General features: G+C 48.4%; 1 protein-coding gene across 4 annotated transcripts in view; it reads right to left on the bottom strand.

Moving 5' to 3' along the window:
* Nucleotides 1-445: 445 nt before the first annotated feature.
* The window catches only part of MICAL3 (microtubule associated monooxygenase, calponin and LIM domain containing 3), a 201,239-nt gene continuing 179,798 nt past the window's right edge, over nt 446-21,886 (bottom strand). For 2 of the 4 annotated variants that reach the window (XM_023517064.1, XM_023517066.1), the window contains 6 exons: nt 20,680-20,730; nt 19,216-19,326; nt 18,282-18,375; nt 2,027-2,126; nt 1,796-1,869; nt 446-1,707 (listed from right to left, as the gene is read on the bottom strand). In XM_023517064.1, the coding sequence (XP_023372832.1) occupies nt 1,523-1,707; nt 1,796-1,869; nt 2,027-2,126; nt 18,282-18,375; nt 19,216-19,326; nt 20,680-20,730 (615 nt within the window). In that variant the 3' untranslated portion in view covers nt 446-1,522. The remainder of the gene's footprint in view (nt 1,708-1,795; nt 1,870-2,026; nt 2,127-18,281; nt 18,376-19,215; nt 19,327-20,679; nt 20,731-21,886) is intronic. The other 2 variants (XM_023517065.1, XM_023517067.1) reach the window with 1 other exon arrangement.

The following is a 21,886-nucleotide window of genomic DNA, read 5'->3' as shown; positions in this document are numbered from 1 at the left end:
ATGTGTTTCTGTCTACTTGGGTTATCCGCTAGGCAGAGGGAAGTCTCATCAGCCACGCTGATTGCAAGGTCCCACCCTGTACTGTTTCGGCCAGCCAGGAAGAGGGCTCACTCCCAAACTTTAACATATGTGCCAAAGAAGGCAAAACCCTGGCACCAACACTGAGAAAAAATAGGTTCTGCAGAGTGAGGATTCTGACAGGGACAGGCAAGTGGCGGCTCTGCCTTCTGCTTGCCCCAAACAGTGCTGAAATGCACCCTGATGAGCAAGTCACATACGTGGGGAAGTCCAGTGCCACAGCGAGAGCAGGGCACCGAGTAGGGGGCCGGACACCATCGAGGGACAGAAAGCTGTGAGCAGGACCCACATCAAGGTCCCAGGCTGCTCCGTGATGCCAACCAGGCCAGTAACACGAGGAAGGCGGCTAATAAATATGGGTGCATGTGACAAACATCTGGTCATTTGGGCAGTTCTGGACCAGGCTGTGCGGGATGCAGCAGAGGCCTTGCTGTCATTCCCACCCAGGTGCCAGGTGATCAGTGTGTCTCTAATACAGATATAAAAATGAAGTTGCTTCAAGTATTAAAAAAATAAGTTAATTGACAAAAAGGGTCTGAAGCAGCTGAGCGTCTTCCCAGGTCATCAGCTTCCTTTCAATGTGCAAACACAGGAAAAATGCCAAGGAAAAAGGTCATTCCCTTTCCTGACATACAGCGCTGACCTATGACAACGCCTGTCTGTAACTGGGGGCTTGAAATCCAGGGCTTCACCTGGTCCCCCAAGTCAGTATTTTCCAGTGTCAAAATGGTTGTGAACTAAAAGCAAAATGCAGCAACTCCAGGCCTCAGGCCAAGGTCAGACAGAGGCCTGGGGTGTTTGGCCACGTGGGGTCCAGTGTGTGGGTTGGGGCAGAGAGCAGACCCTTTCTACCAACTCTTCACTTGCATAATAAGTTCTGGAGCCTATCCACTCCTAGGCGTCCCGTGCAATGCTGGTGGACACTGCCCTGAATGGCCACCACCCCTTCTCCCAGGTCTCGATTCACATCTTGCTGTTGTGTGGTGCACTTTTCATTTCTTTGGTGGTGCTTCAGGGAGCATGAAGAAGAAAGCTGCCCTCCTTCTCCGTGGAGGTGTGCTCTGTGGTGGCTGTGATTCTGACAGACAGGGAACAGCTTCCTTTTCTTACCAAATGTGGAAGGGGCACCAGCCCGTGGTCCCTGGGAGTATGCGGGGTCCTTCACATTCTCTGTCATCTGTGCCAGGCTCCTCACTCCTGAGCGGAAGTCCAGGTGGGCCCCTTCAGAGGGGGCAGGGTCACCTTGGATGATCCTCATCACCTCAGGTTCCCCGCAGCACATGAGACTTGACCCCACTTTTCTAGAGGCACATGGGTATCTGAGTGTGAACTCCACGGAGGTGCCAGGGCTTGTCAGGTCTCGGATCCTGTGGTTTGGAGACCACAGCCAGGTCAGATGGATGTCTACAGACCAACGGTACCAACAGTAAGTGTGGGTGGGAGCTCAGGACCAGTTCAGGCTGAAGCCCTTGGAAAGCATGGCAGCCTCTAGGTCCTTGTCCTCCTCTTTCTCCCGAAGCCGCTGCTCCTCCAGCAGGGCCACTAGGGAGTCTCTCTGTTCCACCACCTCCAGCATCTCGTTGAGGATCTTCTTCTCCTCTGACAACTCCTCCTCAGTCTTCAGATGATCTGGGGAGCAACGGCAGACATCAGGTGTGAGGACTCCAGAGGCAGAAGCCACATGGACTTCCAATGCACCTCACATCCTCCCACTCACCTTCTACTGCCATCCGCTCCCGGAGCTCCTGCTGCAGGCGGCTCTGCCGGTCTTCCAGCTCCAGCTCCCGGGCACTGAAGTTGCGAGGTGGGGAGGGAGACAAGCAACAGTGACTTGGGGACCACCCCCCTCACCCTACCAAATTAGGGTCATTGGGTCTGTTGTGACAGGCATGGGGCTGACATCCCCCTCCCCGCCCCGGGCTGGGAGCCCTGGCGTAAGGCCACTCACAAGATCATCAGCTCTGACTCGTAGCGCACCATGGCATTCTTTTCTTGCACCAGCCTGAACCACTCCTGCATCAGCTTGGGGTCATCCTTCTTGCCCATGCCTGCCAAGAGAGAGCACGTGTCAGCTACAGGGAGTTTCTCATTAGGTGCATCCCGGCCCTGCAGGAGTCATCACACTGGGGCAAATGTGCAAAGAGAGCCGAGCAAGATGCTGCCGGAACACTCCCAAGCCAGGTCCAAAGTTTGCCTATATCCATAGCGGGGGCAGACAATGACAGGCCCCAGCACACACTCCCGGGTCTGGCGCTGCCTATGCTCCCTTCCATCTGTCCTTCCCTGGCCCTGCCTCACCTGTCAGTGGCCTCGGCCAACGGTGACTCTTCCCTCCTGGGGGCTCATTTTTGCCTCTCCTGCTCAATGGTTCTCCTTTATTGTATCTTAAATTGCTTTGCCCTCTTTTTTCCCCTTCAGTTAGTATTTATCTGGATCTTGCTGTGTACTAAGTCTCGTTATGGAAATCAGTCTAATAAATGAAGCAAATGTGAATTTATAAACTACGTTTTGCCCTTAAGTTATGCTTGTTTAATCTACTTCCTTCCTGGGCTGCCGCCCCTCTCTGGGGCCGCTGCTACATCACTTCTTTATATCCTGACACAAAGATACTTCTGCTTAGCTTGTGGCCTATGAAGCTTTCTGGCACTCTCCCACTCAGTCCTGACAGTCTACACAGTACATCCCAGGATGACTACCAGGTTTCTCACCGAGAGCAGAGAAACACCAGCAGACCCTCGAGACTAAGACAGGTGGTTATGGTTTGCTCTGATATAATCCAGTTGGGGCTGGTGCCTGCCTGATAGCTCAGACTACCCCAAACCAACACACGGCTGATATCTAACTCACCATCAGCAGTGGCCTGACCCACTGGGCTTAACTATAGCAGGAGGGTGGAAGGAAGAACCAAGGGATCAAAGAACCCAAGGAGGGAACAAACTCCTTTTCCTTGGAGCACAAAGAAGCTCATGGCAAAAGCGTGGTCCTGCCTAAAAGACAGAGTATGCCAGTGGCTCTCTAATATTTTGGATTACAAACTACTTGGAGAATCTCTGAAAGCAAGGCACTTTCTTCCTTATGAGTACACACCAACAATCTTATACAGAGTCCCAGGCTGTTTACAGGCTTCCTGAAGTCCCTCCATGGCCCTCAGGTTAAGAGGCACTGGACTGGGGAGTCACTCGGGGGGTGTTGCAGCCCAGTTAGGACAGGCCCTGGAGCATAGGGAGTGCATCCTCAGGAAGACTGCTCTCACGATCAAGCTCCCTCCTCACTGCAGACACATCTTTCTGTGGAACTGTCTACCTGACACACGTGAGGCCTAAGCCAGTTAGTCTGTACCTGGTAGTCGCACTCTGGGGAGGCAGAAAGGCATGGCGCTCACACAAGCAGGGTTAGTGCCTGTGCTGTGTCTCAGTGCACACACAGTTTTGCTCCCCGCGTGTGCCCTGCCTGAGCCCTGCTCTGAAGGATAGGTGCCCCTGCCTGTCCTGTCCGGCCTGCTGCTATATAGCATGCGTGCCTGCGTGTCAGAGTTCAGAGCTCTCCTCACCCAGCCCAATAGACTTGGTTCTTGGCTTTCAAACCAGCCTGCAGCTCAGTTCCATGCATTCCTTCTGGAGCCTCTCTGCACAGTGTGCCCACATGGCCATGGAAGATGGAGCCCCAGGCATGCAAGCCGTCCAGTGTGGCACGCCACAACCACACTGGGATGGCGCTCCCTCCTGCCCACCTCCCCACGTGAAGAGACAATAAATTCCACCGGGAGACGAGTGAGCAGTGCTCTCGAGCCACGGGAGAGCTCGCACACAGCTGATGAGCAGGGCTGTGGTGAGCAGGTGAGAGCTGGGTGTGAGCCGTGGAGGGCAGGTAAGAGGTTAGCAGGGTTAGTCATGGCCACACCCCCCCACATGCCTTTTCAACAATAATCTTATCACCACAACAGACTTCAAACCACACAAACTTAAAAAAAATACACACGCACACACACTCGGCAAGACACAAGGTAGAGAAGTTTGCTTTTAGTGGTTGTTTTGGAAAAGAACCCGAGGGCACTTGTGCAGACCAGTCTTTGTAAGGACAGTATTCCTTGACTCTGCTGATACAAATAGCTGCCACACAGGTGGGGGACTCCTCACCTGTTTTCCTGGTCCCTCTATCTGATGGGTTTAAGACTTAAGGCCCCAACCACGAATGGTCGGGTAATATTGTAGAAGTCCTACTGGAGCCTCGAGAGGCCCGTACCTGGAGGTGCACTGGCTACACCCTGTGCCCCGGTCCTCCCCTTGGACAGTCAAAGGGATACTGTGCCTTGTAAGAAACTGCCACATACTTATGTTTTATAACAGGGCTATTGGGGGCAGAGATAAAAAGAGAGAGTTGGGTTTTGGCTCCCTGTTTGACTAATGTTGCTACGGCCCCTCTGAGGCAGTGGGGATGAGGGTGGTGAAGTTACGTTACCTTCCTGGACACAGCAAGGGCAGAAGGAGAGAGGTCTACGCCGTGGAGTCCCGCCACTGGGCTCAACTTCAAAAAGGACCAAACAAAGGAGAGGAGAAGGAAACGGAGAAAGACAAAAAAGGAAGAGGAAAAAGAGGAGGAGGAATTTGGAAGTGGAGAGGGACAGGGAGAAGGTGAAATAAAAAACAAGCAGAGGACAAAAAGCATAAAAAGTGAGAAAGGAACAACAGGAGGAAAAGAAAAAAATACAAGAAATGGAGAGGCAGAAACAAGGGAAACAAAGTCTACAAATGAATTAAGTCCTTTTTTCAGCACAGAAACTGAACAAGAGCAGACCGAGGTGCCAGGCAGCAGCCACTGGCAGGCGCGGGCTCAGAGAAGGGGCGTGGGTTCCTGCAGAAGACGCACATGCTCCCCCATGGTTCCCAGGCCCAGTGTGCCACACCTGCTTCCTCCATTCCTTAGGGGTGGGGAGAGTGGCATCCAGGTATTGCCATAGAGTGGCTTTTTGGTTTTGGGTCTTAAGCTCCTTCCTCAAAGATGCTCGAAGCCCCTGGAGAGGAGGGCCTGCCTCTGTGGGACAGACTGTATTATATAAGGGGCTAATACTGCTCTAGGTTTGCAGGTGACAACCTGGGGTCACTATCTAGACGTTTGAGGAGCATTCTAAAACGTCACCATAGGCCTAAGTGCTGTGGGAGAACCAGGCTTGGTAAGTCTAAGGGGCAAGCAGGAGTCATCTGCCATCAGGCTGCCCTACAGTAGAAAGGAACTCTGAGCCTGTGCAGGCAGCGCCTGACCCTGCAATGGATTTTGGGAGCCCTGACATCTTTGATGCTTCCAATTCTGAGTCAGGACAATTTGGGGGAAACATATGCAGAGGAAACTTCCACTGGTCCTGTCACTATCCCGCGACCCCCATGTGCAGACAGAACCAAGCCCATCTTCTCCCAGCCTTGCCATCTCTGTGGGAGGTTCCAATGCCACTACTGGGGAGATTGTCATACTTTGGACTGTGAGACCAAAAGGAGGTGAGCTGACAGGACATGCCAAAAACTTACAGGGACAATGCTGGTGAGAGTGGTGGACGGGGAACTGAGAGAGACAGTGTGCAGAGACATCTCTAGGGGATCTGATGGCTACTCAAGGACGACGGAGAGAAGGTAGCAAGGGACCATCACAGAACTACAGGAGCACACACAGGGGAGACACAGGGTCTCAGGCCTATCTGGGGGTCAGTGTGTGGTCTATGAGAATAGGGCCTTCCTTTAGTCAACAGAAAGGCAAATAGATAAACTGTTGGTTCGGAGGCCATCCTTACTATGCAGCTGAATAAATGTAGATATACTTTTTTTCTTTTTGTAAAGCCCCCAGGGTTCTGCATAGTGCTCTGTGCACAGTGAATCAGATACACTTCCAAACTAAAGCCAGAGACTGTGTGTGTGTGTGTGTATACACACACGATGCTAATTACATCCAGTGTTCTAAATAGACCAGCTGATGTGTGGGGACAAGGGAGAACGTTTTCTTTCCTAAAAAGTATACTCTTCCTTAAAGCTGATCTATAGTCAACCTTCTTAGTTTCAAAATGTAGCATCTGTGTTGAGGCTGAGAGTATCTGGATAGCCCCCATCAAATACCACCTCAGTGAGTGAATAAATACACTGCTGCTTCCTGGGACTGACGTTAACATTTGAAGAGGCCGTGGTGGTGTGGGGGACAACAACAGCATCCATATTCATTAGCAAGGGACAATGCCAGGATACACAACCAGCAAACATCCAGAACAAAGAAGCAGGGGCCTGCACTTGTATTTTAAAGAATATGGGACAGGAGTAGTGGCTCATGCCTGTAATTCTAGCTCTCTCTGAGCATGAAGTGGGTGGATTGCCTGAACTCAGGAGTTCAAGACCAGCCTGAGCCAGAGTGAGACCTCATCTCTAATATAGCCAGGCATTGTGGTAGATGCTTGTATTCCCAGCTACCTGGGAGGCTGAGGCAAGGGAATCACTTAAGCCCAAGAGTTTGAGGTTGCTGTGAGCTGTGATGCCACAGCACTCTACCAAGGGCGATAAAATAGAAAAAAAGTGTTTCTACTTTCTGGACATCACAAAATATAGTTTGTAGCTCCCTTTATGTAGACCACACCCTCACATACCCTTTCCAATACAAAGGACAATAAGAGATAACAGAATATTAAGAACAGAAGTCAGAAAATGAAATGAGAAAAAGGGGATATCAGGTGAAGCAAGTGTTTAGAGAACCAACAGGTAGAAGGCAGAATGTGGAGGGCCAGAAGGGCATCCCTCTGAAGGGGTCAGGTGAGCCAACAGAGTGTGTGGCCACTACTTTCATCTTTAGACTTTCCTGTTTGCTCCAAGATTTCCATAACGAATGTATTATTACTTTTATAATCAGAAAAATACAGCCAATGAACATAATTTTCAAAAGAAGAAATGGGAGGGAAACCCCAATCAAACAAGGGAAGTTCTACCCCCAGACTATCATCTGCCACAAGCATGTGGGGCCCAGGGGTGCTGCTCTGGATGGTGATTTCTTTGCCTTTTATGGAGATGTGAGAAACAGATGATTTGGTTCACTGGGTCTAAGGACAGAGATATCGGCAAGCTTACAACAAATAGAAATTTTTTTGGCTTTTTTAAACTTCAGGGTAAAGGGTTTCAGTCTCTTGTTAACAGGTACTGTAGCTCTCACTTCTCAAGCTACTCCTGCATCCTCTGGACACTGGCCGTCACTTTCGGGCTTCCACAGGGCTCAGACCAGGTTGGAGGCTTTCACCAGCAGGTCTTCATGCTCCTCCGAGTCCTCTCTGCTGCCTGCCTTTGACACTTTGTAAGCTTACCAGGCCCATTTCCACTTGGCAATAAGGTAGAGCTTGCCCTCTGAAGCAGCACTGCCTTTTGAAATGTGACCCTCCCACAGTGGCTCTTTAGCACACAAACTTGCTTGACACTTGGGGCAAGCAAAACATTCTCTGGATCTCAAAAAGCAGAATTCAGCCAGATAGTGAGGCCTGCCTCCTCGTTTTCCAGTGTGATGCATGAAGTCAGCATGCACAGGGCTCTCTAGTTTCAAAGCACAATCCCTCGAGCTACTCCATCTGACCCTGACATTGGCTTCCTGGACTAGCCTTAGATCTCCATTTTCAATGAGGGGTCTGAGGCTCAAAGGAGTTAAATTCAGCAGAGCCTGGACTGGAACCGAAATCTTCCTTTCCTAGTCTGTACTAAGAGCCTGCCCTCTTTAAAGGGCCAATAGAGGCTCTAAGCAAACCCAACAAATGGTGGCTACTTGAAGCAGCTCAAAGAAGAACCCCCACCCCAAACATGGGAGGGTACCATGCCTCCCTGCCTTGTCTCTGAAGAGGCTCAGACAGAATTAGAAACCTGGCCAGGGAGGTTGTAAAGGCAGGACCTAAGTCCAGGTCTCACCTCCCTGAGTTGGGTACTCCCACATGACCACCTGGCTCTGACCAGTCTGGAGTAGAATAGCTGACAGGCTGGGAAAAAGAATGGACCAGCCTGTGACAAGTCTCCCCTCTTGGGACTTGTTCTTTCTGTATTTCTACCCCCCTCCTCCACTGCTTCCTCATAAAGACCTTGCACAAGATCCCAACACACTATAGTCGCTCCTCCCACCCTGTCTTAAAACTGAATGAAACATTCGTATAGTCGGAAAAAACAAACAAGCAAACATACAAACCCTCAAGATACTCAGCTTGGATATTCATCTGAAATGTAGACAAAACCTACTGCAGTCCTTTAGGTATTCAAAATCCCAAGATCCCTAGCACTGAGCTCCAGGGATAGAGAAGGGTCTGCGCCCTTCTCACAAGGAGAAGTGAGGAAATAATCACAAAGACCAGAGGGGCCAGGTCAAAGGCCCAGCTCCAGCCATAGCCTGATGACCACCAGGGACAGCGTATGCTGGGATGCGAGTCAGCGCTGCATTTCCAATTCTATCACTCAATCCTGGTGGGTTATATTTAGCCCACTGGATTCTACATTGGTGTTACTATCAAAAACAATTAGAAATACTTCATAAAAAACATGTGCTTATTTTAAGGGCAATGTGAGAGGCTAATGATCTACACAAGGAATGTCCATTGAGCCCCTCTGATACACCAGGCACTGAGCTAGCCATGCAGCAGCCCCACTGTTTTTAAGAGCCAAAGCTGGAAAAATCTTCCACTGGAAGCAACAGTGAGGGCAGTCAGAGAAGGAAAGCAAGTGGCTGAACCCGTATCAAAGATTCCTACACCAAAATAAAGGGATGGCCAGGGAGCTGATCTGGAGCTGTACTCTAGTCATAGGATCTGCCTCACCCTTTAAAGGCTCCTCCTTGCTGGATGAAAGTGCCATCACCACAGGCTTAGAGCTGGAGCAGTCTCTATAGCCAGTGCCTAGCAGACCATGGGGATGGTCTGGTAAGGACACAACTAGAGCCCAGAAGTCCCAGCCTGGATTGTTGCATTTCCCCAGGAAAGTGGTTAGGTCCTGCAGTATCCCCAGCCTAGTGTTGTACACAGAGACATGAAGGAGGGCAAACAGCTGTTTCTGCGCTGAGCCACCGTTTATAACTGCATTTCCACAGGAAAACACAGAATTCCAAGTCATCGGCCTCAGGACATTATAGAATAGTACCCTTTCAAAAGCTGGAAACTGGCGCCACATGTCTCCCCTTTTAATGCACTGCAGTGTGCTTGGTGCACAAACACTGGTAAAGCACCTGGGGTTAGATTACTTCCCTTACAGCTATGCTTTTCAAACATCTTGCGCATATAAAGACGTTCTTGTTGGTTTTAACTTCCTTTTGACCTTTCAGCAAGATGTTGTGTCCGGGACAGGAAAGAGACATACTCATTTCTCAGGAACATTTTGAGGTTCCACTTTTCTGCCATTCTGGGCCAGCCCTGTGTAGCCCTCAGCTTGCCAAGGTGGACTCTCTTACTTATCACACTGGTTTTTGGCAGTAATGCCACTATACCTGATAAAAAACCCAGCACTAGACCACTACCTTTTCAAATAATTTCTGCTGTAGACACTACAGAGTTTTTGTTCATACACAAGAGACCAGACTAAAAACTTGTAGAAGGCAAAGCATTGAGGGTTGGGAGAATTTCTTGGTGGTTCGGGTATAAGGAATGGGGCCTTCATTGATTTTCTGCTCTGTCTTGTCAGGTTATGTGGTATATAGCAAGGGAAGATCTACTGTTTTGCTAACTAAGATTGTACTTGACTATCTTGACATTCCAGCTGAGGAAGCCTGGCTGGTCCGTACCAACGCCATGCTCTGGGACAAGGCAGCCTTTGCACTGCATGGCTGAGGTCCAGTCCAAAGCCTGGGGGTAATAACCAATGCTGTGGCCCTGATAGGGATCCAAGTTGGCTGGTTTGCAATGTTGCAGGGAGGCAAGTGGGCATCATGATAGTAGGGCTGGTCCGGGAGGCTAGCTTACCTACGATAGGGCTGAGGAGATGCCTGGTGCTACAAAAACTCAGTATAAAATGAATCTCCAGATTGGGAGGAAAAATGAAGGCAGCCCTAAACTCCACCACCCCAAATGCATGTATGAATATAAGAATTGAGAGCACACGCATGCGCACACATACACGCACATACACAGAAATGTTGGGAAGGAAACCTCAAGGATTTCAAAGTTCCAGAGCAAAACCAGAGCCAGTTGGACTGGGCAGGCAAATCAGCTTCCCTCAAATTAAGGAAAGCAAAAACAATAAGGCAGTCACTCAGAGGTGGGGAAGGGGCTGGCTGGGGTAGCCTCTCGGCACCCCCACCTCCATCTTACCAGCAGCAGTAAAAGGCTGCTTCCTAGTCCTTTCTGTTACATTTCTAAACCTTTCACATTCTTTAAGTTTTGCTTTGAGACATTAAATCAAGAGGTAAGGTCTGTGAAAGTAGAAATTACGTATATTTTTAATCTCAAGTGTTTCAGAAGGGATGTGGTTTTCCTCTGAGGATTTCCAGTCCATCTGTTCTTGTACAACAAAAACGTGGCAAGCCTGCTCAGTGTCCTGGGGAAGAAGAGGGAAGAGGAATGGCTGCTGGGGGACCCTTCCTCTCTAGCCTGAAGGTTATTTAGTGTCCTTTAATGTTTTCTTTTGAAATTACAAGGTCAAGCTATGTGAGGAAAGGAAAGTATTCTTCTCTCTACTCTCTGGCTCAAAAATACACTTTGGAAACAGGGAGTGATGTGAGGACCCCACTGAAGTCGTGCAGTGTGACCGGCAGAGTCCTGGTGAGGGATTAAGTGCCTGGACTCCTCTGGGCAGGAGATGGAAATCCCAACACATCAAGTGCTTGCCTGGAGCTCTGTCTCACTCTCTGGAGAAACAGGACAGGCTGTGGCCCAGAAATGGGGCTTCTATGTGGCCCTTGGCGGATGTAAAAGCAGAGGAGCACCCAGTTTTCAAACTTCAGGCTCTAGATTCCAAATGTAACCCCGCCCCCACATCGAATATTACCAAGTGCTCCAGAAATGAGACATCAGCACAAAAGGAAAAGGGAACTAATTCTGCCATCTATGTCTTCTTCCTGGGGCTTGATGAGAACAGGGCCTGGGACCCTTTTTCCATTGTATGGAGTATATAAATGACTCTCTTACGTACATCAAGAAGAGAGTGTCTCTTCATACTTCCTGGGTAGGCAGTGGTGGTAGCCTCTCTGTGGTGAGCAGAACCCACAGGAAAAGTCCAAGTTTACCTAAAAACACTAATGGGCTGGCAGAAGAGGAAGTGAGGGGTAGAGAAGGATTATCTTCAAGAGGTGGTCAGGATGGGGTGTCTCAGAGTTCAAAAGGCACATTGAGCTTCTTTTCTCTATTTATTTAATTTCCTCCTGGAATTCACTGGGATTCTAAATCCCAAAAACTAGTAGCTGGAGTCCAGGGATGTAGACATGAAAACAGCTTGCCACTTTTCTCACTTGAACGATGGGGATAAAGAAAACAAACGAGACAGACACAGATGGTTAGTGTGGCAACAGTGTCTTGAGTAGGGAGGGAAGGGCAAATATGACTGCACAGAAATGGACTTTGACAGCTCCTTCTAGGAGATTCTGAATTTTAAAAAAGTCTTTAATACATCGAGATTCACTTAGAATCCACATGAACATTCCCTGGGAAGTGTTAGGAGGAGGCAGGATAGCATTAGACAGGGAATGGGGTCTGTTAATTGGAATGTAAGCAGCAGCCCTTTTACAGCGTCAATGGCCATGGGTGGAGAGGTCCCTGAACACACCAGGAGCTTTGGGACACTAAAGGAGTCTTCATCTTCATGGGGTGGGAAGCCATAGAGGCCTGGAATTGGGGAGCAGAGACAGCAATGATGCATTTCTCCAAGGAGGGCAAGGGCCCTGCCTTCTGATTTGTGGAGATATTATTTTATAGTAGGAATCACATCTTTGGTTTTTAAATGAATAGGCTAATAAATGACTCTCTTAAAAGAAAAGGGTTAGGATAAGAAAAAAATGAGAGTGCTATCCTTGCTCGCTTTTCTGTTTTAAAACCACTTCTAGGCGTGAAGCTTTTAAGGGAAGAGGAAGAGGTCAAACCACCCAACTAAGGGAACAGGGACACCAAGAAGATGCCAGAATCTCCCCTACTTAATCTAAGTGTCAGCCTCTTGGCATTCCTCTTGACACAATGGCAGCTTTTCAGGAGGAAAACTGCCCAAAGTCTAGAAACAAGACTCATGGATCAGTCATTTCTGAGTAAATACATGTGGAATTCCTTTAAGCTAGTGGTTCTCCCAGTTTAGAGGGCATAAAATGAACTGGAAAGTCTATTAAAATACAGATAACTACGTCTTACCTCCAGAGTATTTGATTTAGAAGCTCTGGGGTGGGAGACTGAGAATTTGCATTTCTAACAAGTTCCCAGGTAATGCTCCTGGTCCAGGGACCACACTTTGAGAAGCCATGCCTTAAGCTTTTCCTATCTTCACCGCAAAGGAGTGCGAAGTAAGTCTCGGCAAAACAAGGAAGGAAGGCATCCATCTGTCAACCTGGCCTCAAGTTTTGTGAATTTCAGCAGAAATCACTATAGTTAAGCCTATCCCTAGCCTTCAGATCTTTGGGGGGCAATGTGAGAACATTCTAATGAAAATGATCAAGGCTGAGTTTTTCATATATTTACTTCTTAAAATGTGGTTAGTAGTAATTGTTCTAGCGCAGTGGTTCTCAACCTTCCTAATGCCACAGCCCTTTAATACAGTCCCTCATGTTGTGGTGACCCCCAACCATAAAATTATTTTCGTTGCTACTTCATAACTGTAATTTTGCTACTGTTATGAATTATAATGTAAATATCTGATATGCAGGAGACCCCCAAAGGGGTCGCGACCCACAGGTTGAGAACCACTGTTCTAGTGGATGCGATACCTACCAGCTGTGAGAGATGAAATTCACATGTCATGATGGAGTGTGTATGCGTTGCTGTCAAACAACCAAACCATATTAGGGTAACCAGGATGCAGATGCAATGTTGTTGAGGTAAGATGGGGCAAATTTTATTATAAAAAATTAAAATAACCCCAAAGGGGTTAGCTCAAACCCTCCCCTGGAATATATGTGGGTAGTGAAGAGATCTGGCATGATGCTCCATTCTGAGCTGGAAAAGGGTCTGTGCTTTTGCCACTGGTTATCAGGTTGACTTTTCCTTGTTTTTATGAGCAAGGACTGGGGAGAGCAGGTGGGGAAAGGGTATCAGCGGGGTTAGTGTCAGCAGTAGACGCTGCTATACATACCACCCAGATGCAAGTCGATGAGGTCACTGTAATAAGACTCTCCCCAATAGTCTACAACAAGGAATTGGTGAAGAGAGAGTTATTCGATCAGATAACCCTCTTGTCCCCATACCCAAAGCATGAAGCATAAGAAACACAGAGATACAGCAAGAAGGCAGAGAGGGACACGGAAACGCATGCATCTTTGCAAGTACCTCGCATCCTCTATGTGTACACATGCTGCACCTACACGCCTTATGGTGGGGAAATTAAGTAAAACCACTGGTGATGGAGTTAATAGCCATTATCAATATGATTCCTGTTATACCTCAGATCAGTTGTTGGAAACGCCAACCCACCTGGGACTCAACTGTATCTAACCAAGAAAATTTAAGAAAAGCCCAGGGCAGATCAGGGCTACTTACTTCCTTAGTTATTGTATATCAAAAACCCCAGGCTGAGGGGCTGGAGGCAAGATGCACACATCATACAAAAGCTCTGCAAGGATGCCAGCCCTTATTTTAAGTGCAGTCAGAGCTCTCCCAAGAATTCACAGGTGACCCCATTGGTGAAAATATCAAACTCCTTGCAGAATCACTTTAGTTGAATGGGTTTGAGATGAAGAAGGAGCTCCTGTTTCCTCTGAGTTTAGGCCCCGACTTCAGTCAGGCTTTTCTTTACAAGTGGGAGATGAGTTGTGGCTTATGCAGAGTTCTTCCTCCAACTATCTGCCTGAAGGCTCTTGGAGGTCTATTGGTCACAGGCACCCCTAGCCTGGTAGCTCAGCCTAGGTATTGGGTTTCCTCCCACGCCTGAGATGTAAGAACTGGGCACTGCGAGGGGCTGTCTTGAACAGACGATCCTCATCTCCCCAGAACAACAGAGGTGCAGAGCACAACATTCAGCTGCTACTGGGTGACCCTTCCTCCGAACATTATACTCTGAAGGCCGATCCTGGCAGCCTTTTGTTCTACCTGAAGGTCTCCCCTGAAAGAATAGATGAATTAGACAGCAGAAGGCAATGCTGCAATGGCTTTTCAACTCAGGCTCAAGGCTGATCCAGTGGTTTTCATCCAGAAACCAAAAAGGTTCCCCAGGTACCCCAGGACCAAAAAGGTTCCCCAGAAATCACATAATTCTTGGTCTTGCCCTAGGCTCAAAGGCTTGGGAGCTAATCCTTATGGCCTGGATATATACATAAACCTTAGAGAAATTGAGATGAACAGGATGGCAGGTCTGCATCAGATCTCTTCTCTGAAGGAAAGGTTGGCTAACAAAGTCTGATGCCCTCAGACAGTGATGGAAGCTTGAGACCAACAAGTGAGACAGAATTGTCACGTTCTGGGCAGCTCAGTACAGCCCTCAGGGAAGGGTCCTGCTGTTGGAAGACTCCAGACTATCATGCTCAGCTGAGGCTGCCTTCTTCAGGGTTCAGCCAAATGCAAGAAGACCACGGAGCAGAAAGGAATGCAGATGCAGGAGAGAAGAGAGTGGCCAGTGTGCACATGTGAGCTCCAAAGATGGTGTCTGCCAAGCAGGTGCAGGGCCACTGGGAGTTCTGACATTGGACCAGCCTTGGAAGTGATACATTTGCATAAGAGGAGAAAATAACATATCTGAAAGTACATTCTTATGGTAGGAGTCGCTATATCCTTAGACTCTCTCAAATGTACTATGGTGAAATATCCCAAAGCCCATCTTTTAAAAAAAAAGAGCAGATGTCTTTGGACTGAGATATTTTGGTGAGGACTTACCTAAAGGAAGTTATTTGGACTAGCAGTGGTTTTCAAACTTCTGTGGAAGCCTCGGATTCTTTAAAAGGCATTTTAGGAGTCTCCCAAATGCCTGATTTGCAAATACTTTTTAACTCTTTTAAAAGACTTAAATAAATTACTTTCATATGATACATAATCCCAACTTTAAACCCACCAAAGACCTAACACATCAATCTGTGCTGCCAGGTGAAGGCATTTTTGTGGGGCCCTCCGGACCAAGGTTCTCCTGCTCTCTGTGTGCAAGTACCTGAACTCTCCAGACATGCATAAGCAAAAAGGAAGTTTCATTTACTCAAGTTTTGGTCTACAAATACAGTGCTTGTGTGACAGTGTACTGGGAGCACTGAGGGGAGTCACAGCTCAGGGAGATACCACCCTGGGCATGCTCCTGTCAGCAAGGTCCTTCCAGTGGGTAATACATTACATGACAATATCCCAGCACAGTTGGGTTTTTCTGGTTATGTTTAGGAGCTTCTTGTCTAAAGATTTCTTCTTTATAAGGAATATGAACTGCTATTACATTTCTTATGATTTAGCTATGAAAAAAATGCTATTGCTCCATTTTTAACATTTTAGCATCTTTATCATTTAAACTGCAGATATCCTGCGATTTCTAAGTGAGCTGTTTAAAAAAAACAAACCTGTTACCACTGATAGCAAGTACAGTGCAGCTGTGTTTATCAGGGTATACTCTGCACTGTACCCCAGCAAGGAACTGCAGGCTGAGGCTCTGCTGTCACCTGTTTTAAAATCTGCGTTTATTAACATTTTGGAGTAATTCCTTTTTATTTTAAACTTTAAACAATTCTGCTGCTAAAAAACAAGTTTGAAAACCACTGACTCTGATGAAATTCAGGTTGTATATTTAAACAACTAGGAGAAAGAATTTTGGCAAAATTCTAGGCCAGTGGCTCGGCGCCTATAGCTCAACCGGCTAAGGCGCCAGCCACGTACACCTAAGGTGGCGGGTTTGAATCCCCAGCCCAGACCCGCCAAACAACAATGACGGCTGCAACCAAAAAATAGCCGGGCGTTGTGGCGGGCGCCTGTGGTCCCAGCTACTTGGGAGGCGGAGGCAGGAGACTCGCTTGAGCCCAGGAGTTGGAGGTTGCTGTGAGCTGTAATGCCACGGCACTCTACCCAGGGGGACAGCTTGAGGCTCTGTCTCAAAAAAAAAAAAAAAAAAAAATTCTAGGCCAGTCTTCAATACCATATAATCTTCTGACCCATTCACAGAAGCTTCAATAACAGAGCCTGTTACAGAAGTATTTAAATAGTGATTTAGAGTCAAACTGCATGGCAGCCAGTAGGCGGTTCGTGGGTCCCACCTGAACCTCAGAACCCAGGGAGGGAGGAGGAGGACAGGAGGACCACCTTCCCTTCCTGGAGGTGCTGACTATGAAATGCAGATGCATACACCTGTTGTGCTATTCCGACTATGTGTGGAGAGATCTATACATCGCTTTCCATGTTGGCAGAAGTAACTGGTGAAGAAGGGTAAGAAGGAATGATGATAAGCCCAGGCTCCCTCCTGATACCTTCTGCAGGAAGAGGAAGGCCAAGAGGGCAGGGCTGTGGGCAAGGTGCAACCAAACTCGGGCATCTCTGGTGAGTTAGGGCAGGCTTAATTGAGGAGGCTGGGTCAGAGCATGCAGGGTTGGGGAGGGAAGGCCCATAGGACAGTGGGGGACACCACAGGCTCACTGGGCAGCCTAGCTCCTTCTGAGGCAAACCTGAATCTCCATTTCTTGACAATGCTTGTCTTGCGGTAACACATCCCAGTCTTTCTGGCTTACTGGATGCTATGTGGCTCAAGTTTTTGCATTTCCTTTGGTGGCCTGGGCTTCAAGTATTAAGTCCAACATCAGATGAGACGCAAAACCAAGAACATCCACATCCTTATCTTTCTCCCCATCCCATCTCTTCACCTGAAGGTCAATGCTGAGTTGACGAGTAAGCTGCAATTTCTAGGCTTTAAAGGGCCTAGAAAAGGAGACCTAGTTTTATGTCTGACTCCCTTACTCCCTTTGATATGAACTTTAGTCCTACAGAACTACAAAAACTCGTCTTGACACCAGAACACACCATGAGGTCAGTCCATTGGTCAGTTTTTAAGCAAGATCAGATGGTAGTAGCTGATCCTGCTATTGGCAGCCTCTGCCCAGTTCTTCCATTTCACAGATAGCCTGCCTGCCAGGAGAGATACCACCTGCTCCCCTCTGCCACATTCGAGTAGGGGGTAATAAAAGGTCTCCACCTTTTTTTAACCCGTCCTCACAAGTTGAATGCTGAACCTGTGGGTCTTGTGTTCTCTATAAAGAAATGGAGGTTTCCCCAACCAGATACTTGGACATGTGGACACTTAAGAAAGCAGAGAGCATTCACTCCATGCCTAGGGCTGGGGTTACAGCTGCTGCTGGACCAGTGGCTTCAAAGTCCTGAAACAACAGGGCTTCCTGGGCCCTTGGGACCAGAGTGACTCAGGGATTCCCTTGCTTTCTCTGCACCCAACTGTGCTGAGCCCAAACCCACTGTTTCCTTGGGCAGAAGAGTGGGTGTGACTGTACCCCACACTTGAGCTCCTCCCTGCCAGGAGCAGCAGCAGCCTGTCATAGTCCCCTGAGCCTCCAGACCTGCTCTGAGTGACTGGCCATTACTCAACATAGCCTGAGTGCTCCCTGGGAAGTCTGTGTGCACCAAAAGTGGCCATCTGCTCCCAATAGGCAATGGTGAGGGCTCTGTGGGATGGGGTCCTTAAGCACTCTGTCCAGCATGGGCAGGAGGGGCCCAGGACCTAAAGACAAGAGGTGGGGGCCTGCTCAGTGCAGTTCTGTGATGGCTCCTTGTAGTACAATCTCCCTCATTCCCAGTTATTTTCTCCTAGAGAAGAGTGGGGTGGGAAAGGCGGTGGTGGATGAGGCCCAGTACTCGCCATTAGCAGATGCCGGGGACTGAGATTCCACTCTGTGGAGAAGTGGCACGCTATAAGAGGGGCCGAGTAGCAGGTCCAGGTCTCAGGGCCATCCCAGACACAAGTATTTTTCTTTTCTTTTGCTTAATAGCCCCAAATCTCAGTGATGAATGGACCCAGACAATCCTGTTGGAAAAGGAGCTAAACTCCAGATGAGGTGATGCAAAACTAGCCTACTACAGTGGGGAGGGAGGGCTTTCCAGAAGCAAACCTCCTCACCGAGGGGCCAGACAGTACCTGCTTCGCCCCGGAGCGCCTTCTCCACAGCAACCCCTCTCTCCTCCAGCTGCCGCTGTCTTTCTTCCACCTGTTCCAGCTGCCGCTGGATGATCTGCCAACAAACAGAGCTTCATGAGCACCCAGCTGTCTCTGACCTCTAGTTTCAGGAGGAAAAGTAATGACACAAACACAAAAAGGGGGAAAAAATGATGCTGCAGCTCTGGAAAAGGCTTTAGTCTGTGGGCACTGTGCTCAGAGCATGGTGTGGAAACCTCCTGCATCAGGTCCCCGCTTGTCACTTGTGCAGACTCGGGGCCCTCGGCCATGGTCAGCCAGCGCCAAGGTCTGTGAATGCAGGTAAATTAGTGACCAGCGTCTCCTGGGGCAATGCGAGAACAGGAAGGGGGCATACTCTCTCGCAGGAAGGAGCTAACCACTGTAACCTCAGATCTTTCTGACCGGAAGATACTAAAGTGCTGGAAGAAATTTCTGGAGAGTACAGTGGAAATCCTGCCTTTAAAAGTTAAAAAATTAATTAAGAAATGATCTGTGTACCTGAAAACAGAGGCTGGTAAGTGGAAGAGCTCTCTCATCTTGCCCAAAGTCCCAGGCCTACCAGAGGCTGAGAGGCCACAAACTTACTCTTGACAACGGTTCTTAGAACTGAACTAGTTGACTTTACAGTGATTACTCTGGCAGCCTGAGGAATGTGGGACGCTCAGAGCCACTCCACTTTTTACCAGCATCTCCACAGAGGTGGGGCCTCTGTCTCTGCCTCAAGCCAAAGGCATTCTGGACCTAAAAGCTTGGATGACAAGGATGCCCAAATACCTGTGCTCTGTCTTTTTGGCCTGCCCTTGCTGTGGATGAGGACCAGCTGGGGGAATAACGGGGTGCTGCCATGAGGCATTTCCATTCGCGTGTGTCCTGGTCCCACCCTCTGCTGCTTTACCTGGGCTCGGTGCAGCCGCTTAAGCTCCTCTTGCTTGGCCTGTCTCCGAGCTGCCTTTTGCACACGCCGGGTCAGCTTGGCATTCAGTTCCTCCTCTGTGTAGGTTCTTGGCTGGAGAGAACGAGAGACATCCCCTCAGTCAGGTGCATGCACACCCGAGATAAGCCTGGGCAGCAGGCCAGCAGGGGCACAGAGAGTGCTGTACCCAAATTTGGAGCTGGTGCTCTGACAAGCAGAGTGCCAGCTGGGCAGGGGGTGCCAACAGATGAGGGCATGAAGCTTGCAGAGCCCCCTAGCCTGCAGCAGCTCTCAATGCCATAGGGCACAACTACAGATCCACAAAGTAAGACCTTTCCCCTCTGGGATGGGACAGGAGGCTGAGTGAGGATTGACTGTTAGGAAATTAAAACAGCAACGGTGATCACTGAGATCACCTATTTCCCAAATGAAGGTGTCTACTCCTTTTAAGACTTTGTGGGGGTAAAAATGTTGGTAGAATGTTTCCCCAAGCCTTCTGCTTCTAGAAAGCTTATAGGGAAAGAAAAAAAAAGAGAGAAAGAAGGAACCATTAGGATTCTTTTATTTTCTTATTTGGTATCAAAAGCCATTTTCTTCAAATGTGCGGTATTCATAAGGTTCTTCTGAGAAGTGACACCAGATGTAGAGAAAACAGGGATGCTTCTCTGTTAAGTCTGGGTGAGCCCCAAATTATTACAATCTGAAGAAGGAACTATAGAGTGCACCTGCCCTGACTCTGGACTCTGCACAGGTGACAGTTGGCTGCTGAGCAGAAGAAGGACATAGCCTGGTCAGGGTTATTGTGTTTAGTGCCGTCAAGAATTGAGCAGGCAAGAGCCCAAACCCAGCACAAGTCCACTGATGGAACTGTCTGAGTCCATGTGCCAACCCAGGGCAAGAATGGCTGAAAGGACTGTCAGACACTCTGAGCAAACACTGGGCAACCACAGAGAGGCCAAGGTTGGGAGTTTGCCTTTACTCACAAGATCTTCTTTACTGCCTCTGAGAAAACTAAACAACTCAGGAGTATAGACTCCTAATCTTTACTCAGAAAGCTCACACTATAGGGGATCCACTGAGTAGGTGGTCCTAAGGGTCCTCAGCAGTGTTTCCATGCCCTGAGCATCTCCCCTAGCTCTTCATAGAGTGGAACACTGGTAAAACTGCCTGTCTCGGGGGGTGTCCAGTCCCACAGGGGCAGCTCTGTACCCCACCCGGGCACCTGGAGCAAAATGACCACATGCACTCCAGTCAGTGAAGAGCAGGCCCCTCATCCTCTTTCTCTCTCCTGACACAGCTAAACAAAGTCCTGCTGCCAATGTCTGCTGTGCCCCATGCATGGATGAACAGTTAGTGTGGATGTGGCTGGGGCCAGGGCAGGGCTGCTTGGTGGTTAATCACAGACAGGCATGCAACAGTGACCAGTCAATGGGAATGAGACACTACCTTTGATGCATATGATCTCCTGAATGCCAAGGCGTGTGGTACATAAATCGACTTTTAAGGGAATGGCAACGGAAAACAAAACAGAATGGTAATAATAATAATGATTAAAAATTAAAAATAGAACACAGAAATGGAGCAAAATCAGTTAGAAGTTTAAAACAAACACACAAGACCTAAAACACATGATTATTTTTCACAGGACCGCCTATGGAGAAAGCTGGAATTAAAGACCCTGGCAGCAGCATCTGAGTGAATCTCAGTTTTGAATAAAGCCAGGGTTCACTTTTCTACTCACTGGGTTTGATCGGCTTCTTCCTCTCCACCCCCAAATCTTCCCTTGTCTCTATCTCCTTTGTATATGGTCAGAACTGTTTAAATACGCATTTACACATGCCATTTCTCCTTGAGTGACCCATTTGCTTACGGAAGTTTAGACCACCTCATCCTGATGACTGGGGACAGTTAGGGGTTCCTGTCATCAGAGATAGATGCAAACACAAAGCAAAACTAAGCAATGAATGGTACATTCTCTTCTGAAAGGCTCTGTCTTGCAGTGTTCCTGACCAGGGCCACGGGGGGTTTCTCTTGACTGTGCACAGTGAAAGGGAACTGTTATTCACAGAAAGTATTTTTCAGACAGTAATATGAACCTCTTCTCACCCCACTAAACCTTGAGCATAGCTGCTCCCAGAACTGAGGCAAGTTCCATTTCCTCTTCTGGTCTTCATATTACCTGACTAAAAGGCAATAAAGGAGTGAGGGAGGGTGGTGGTTCAATCTCTGGGAGGCCCTCCATGCTGAGAGGTCTTGAGAGCTCTGGGATGGCTACAACCCCAGCCACCCTTGCTGTTTCTCCGAGCATCAGTGAAGTCAACCTAGTGGCAACCTACACTTCACCAGCACATTGGGCTAGTGAAACATAAGTCTGTCTTCTTCAACTCTAACTATGTGTGTCCTGCTTCAAGCTACCCATCTCTCTCACAAATCAGATAGAGGAAGAATGTCATTATTAGGAGGCAGCTTAAAAAAAAAAAAAGGCCAGGTATGGTGGCTCTTGCCTGTAATCTCAGCACTTTGGGAAACTAAGGCAGAAGGATCACTTGAGCTCAGGAATTAAGAGACCAGCCTGAACAACACAGTGAGATACTGTCTCTACAAAAAATTGTTAAGTATTGGCAATGAAATGTTAAAGAAGAAAACAATTTAT

Source organism: Otolemur garnettii, unplaced genomic scaffold (genome assembly GCF_000181295.1).
Source record: "Otolemur garnettii isolate 467f Iridium unplaced genomic scaffold, OtoGar3 scaffold00104, whole genome shotgun sequence".
In the NCBI taxonomy this organism is placed as follows: domain Eukaryota; kingdom Metazoa; phylum Chordata; class Mammalia; order Primates; family Galagidae; genus Otolemur; species Otolemur garnettii.
The sequence above is the reverse complement of the archived record's forward strand: the minus strand, read 5'-3'. Positions and strand labels throughout refer to the sequence as shown.